The sequence below is a fragment of the Galeopterus variegatus genome, unplaced genomic scaffold, assembly GCF_000696425.1.
Source record: "Galeopterus variegatus unplaced genomic scaffold, G_variegatus-3.0.2 Scaffold102, whole genome shotgun sequence".
NCBI classification, from domain to species: domain Eukaryota; kingdom Metazoa; phylum Chordata; class Mammalia; order Dermoptera; family Cynocephalidae; genus Galeopterus; species Galeopterus variegatus.
In genome coordinates, this window is record NW_007726213.1 from 715860 (window position 1) to 717055 (window position 1196).

A 1196-nucleotide genomic window follows, 5' to 3' on the forward strand; every position below is an offset into this window, starting at 1 on the left:
GCCCCCGTCGCGCCCCGGGCTCCCCGGCCGGGCCCAGAAGCCGGCCCGGCGCGCCCTGCACCTCCGCCTCGTGAGGCTTGGATGAGACACTTGAATGCAGCTGCCACCGCTACTGTGGGGCCAGCGGGGAGCAGCACCGCGACGGGGACCCGGGCTGGGCGCTGGTGCCAGGAGCAGGACAACGATGTGACTCCGCCGCCGGGGACCCGTGAGCTTTGTGTGGACCCCGAGGTAGGCGAGCGCCGGGAGTGGGGCTTGGCGCGGGAGCCGCCCGTCCGCGGGGTAAAGTTGCCTGGGGGACCCCAAAGTTGTGGGGAGAGGCCGGAACTCCTTTCCTCCCCTCCGGGAGGGGTTGGGGTCCCCCTCGGCCACGACCTAGGGGGCAGCTGGCAGCCCTAGAGAGAGGGACCCCGGGAAGACCTGAAGGGGGAAGAGAAGGCCGGGAGGAGACGCGGAGCTGCGCGATGGGAGCCAAGACGGCGCCCCAGGGATCCCTGAAACCCTCCCCCAGCCGAGGAGGGGTCGTGAGAGAGCTGTGGGACGCCAGCTGTTGGGGGCCCTGACTGAGGGGACGGTGTGGGGCTAGGACGGGAATCCTGCCCCCGGGCGGTCCCCGCGCAGATTGGGGGTGGGGGGACCTTGCGCCCTCAGCCCGCATCCCCGGCCCTGGGGCTCGGGCCAGGCTGCACACGGTCACCTGCTCTCCAGGAGTTAGGACCAAAGCGGACTTACAGGTTCAAGGCCAATCTAGCTTGGAAAACTTGGGCTATTCCTGCCACTCGGACTTGAACTGGGTCTGCGGGACGCCGGAGCCCACAGTACCCACACCTCTCCCTAGCCCGCGCCCCTCCTTTGGGGCGCTCTGCAGAGATGTGAAACTTTGGACTTTCGGGGAATGGGTGGGATGCATGCGGGAGATGTTCTGACCTCGGGATGCAGAGCAGGGAAGAGGAATGGGTGAGCGAGCTGCACCTGGAAAGAAATAGCTGCGGGTTGGGGGCTTTATGCCCGACGGGCATGGAGAAGGGGAAGTTGCAGACCAGGGCAACTTTTTTCCTCACGGGGAAGAGAGCCTCGGGGCTGCGAGAGGGAGCTGGAGTCGCAGTCGGAGGTTGCAGTGTTTGTATGTTGGGGGTGGAGCGGGGATGAGAGGCTGGGGGGGTGGGGGGGCCGACGAGGAGGAGGAGGGGCCCGGG

General features: G+C 67.8%; 1 protein-coding gene across 8 annotated transcripts in view; it reads left to right on the forward strand.

The window, feature by feature from the left end:
- Nucleotides 1–1196, forward strand: part of BDNF (brain-derived neurotrophic factor) — a 60723-nt gene that overhangs the window by 23249 nt on the left and 36278 nt on the right. The window contains exon 1 of one of the 8 annotated variants that reach the window (XM_008584214.1): nucleotides 3–231. The exons of 6 other annotated variants lie outside the window; for them this stretch is intronic. Coding sequence is in view for 1 of the 2 variants with exons in the window: in XM_008584165.1 (XP_008582387.1) it covers nucleotides 82–231 (150 nt within the window). In the remaining variant the exon portion in view is untranslated. Of the gene's footprint in view, nucleotides 1–2; nucleotides 232–1196 lie in introns of those variants that run through there. One more of the 8 variants, XM_008584165.1, reaches the window with a different exon arrangement.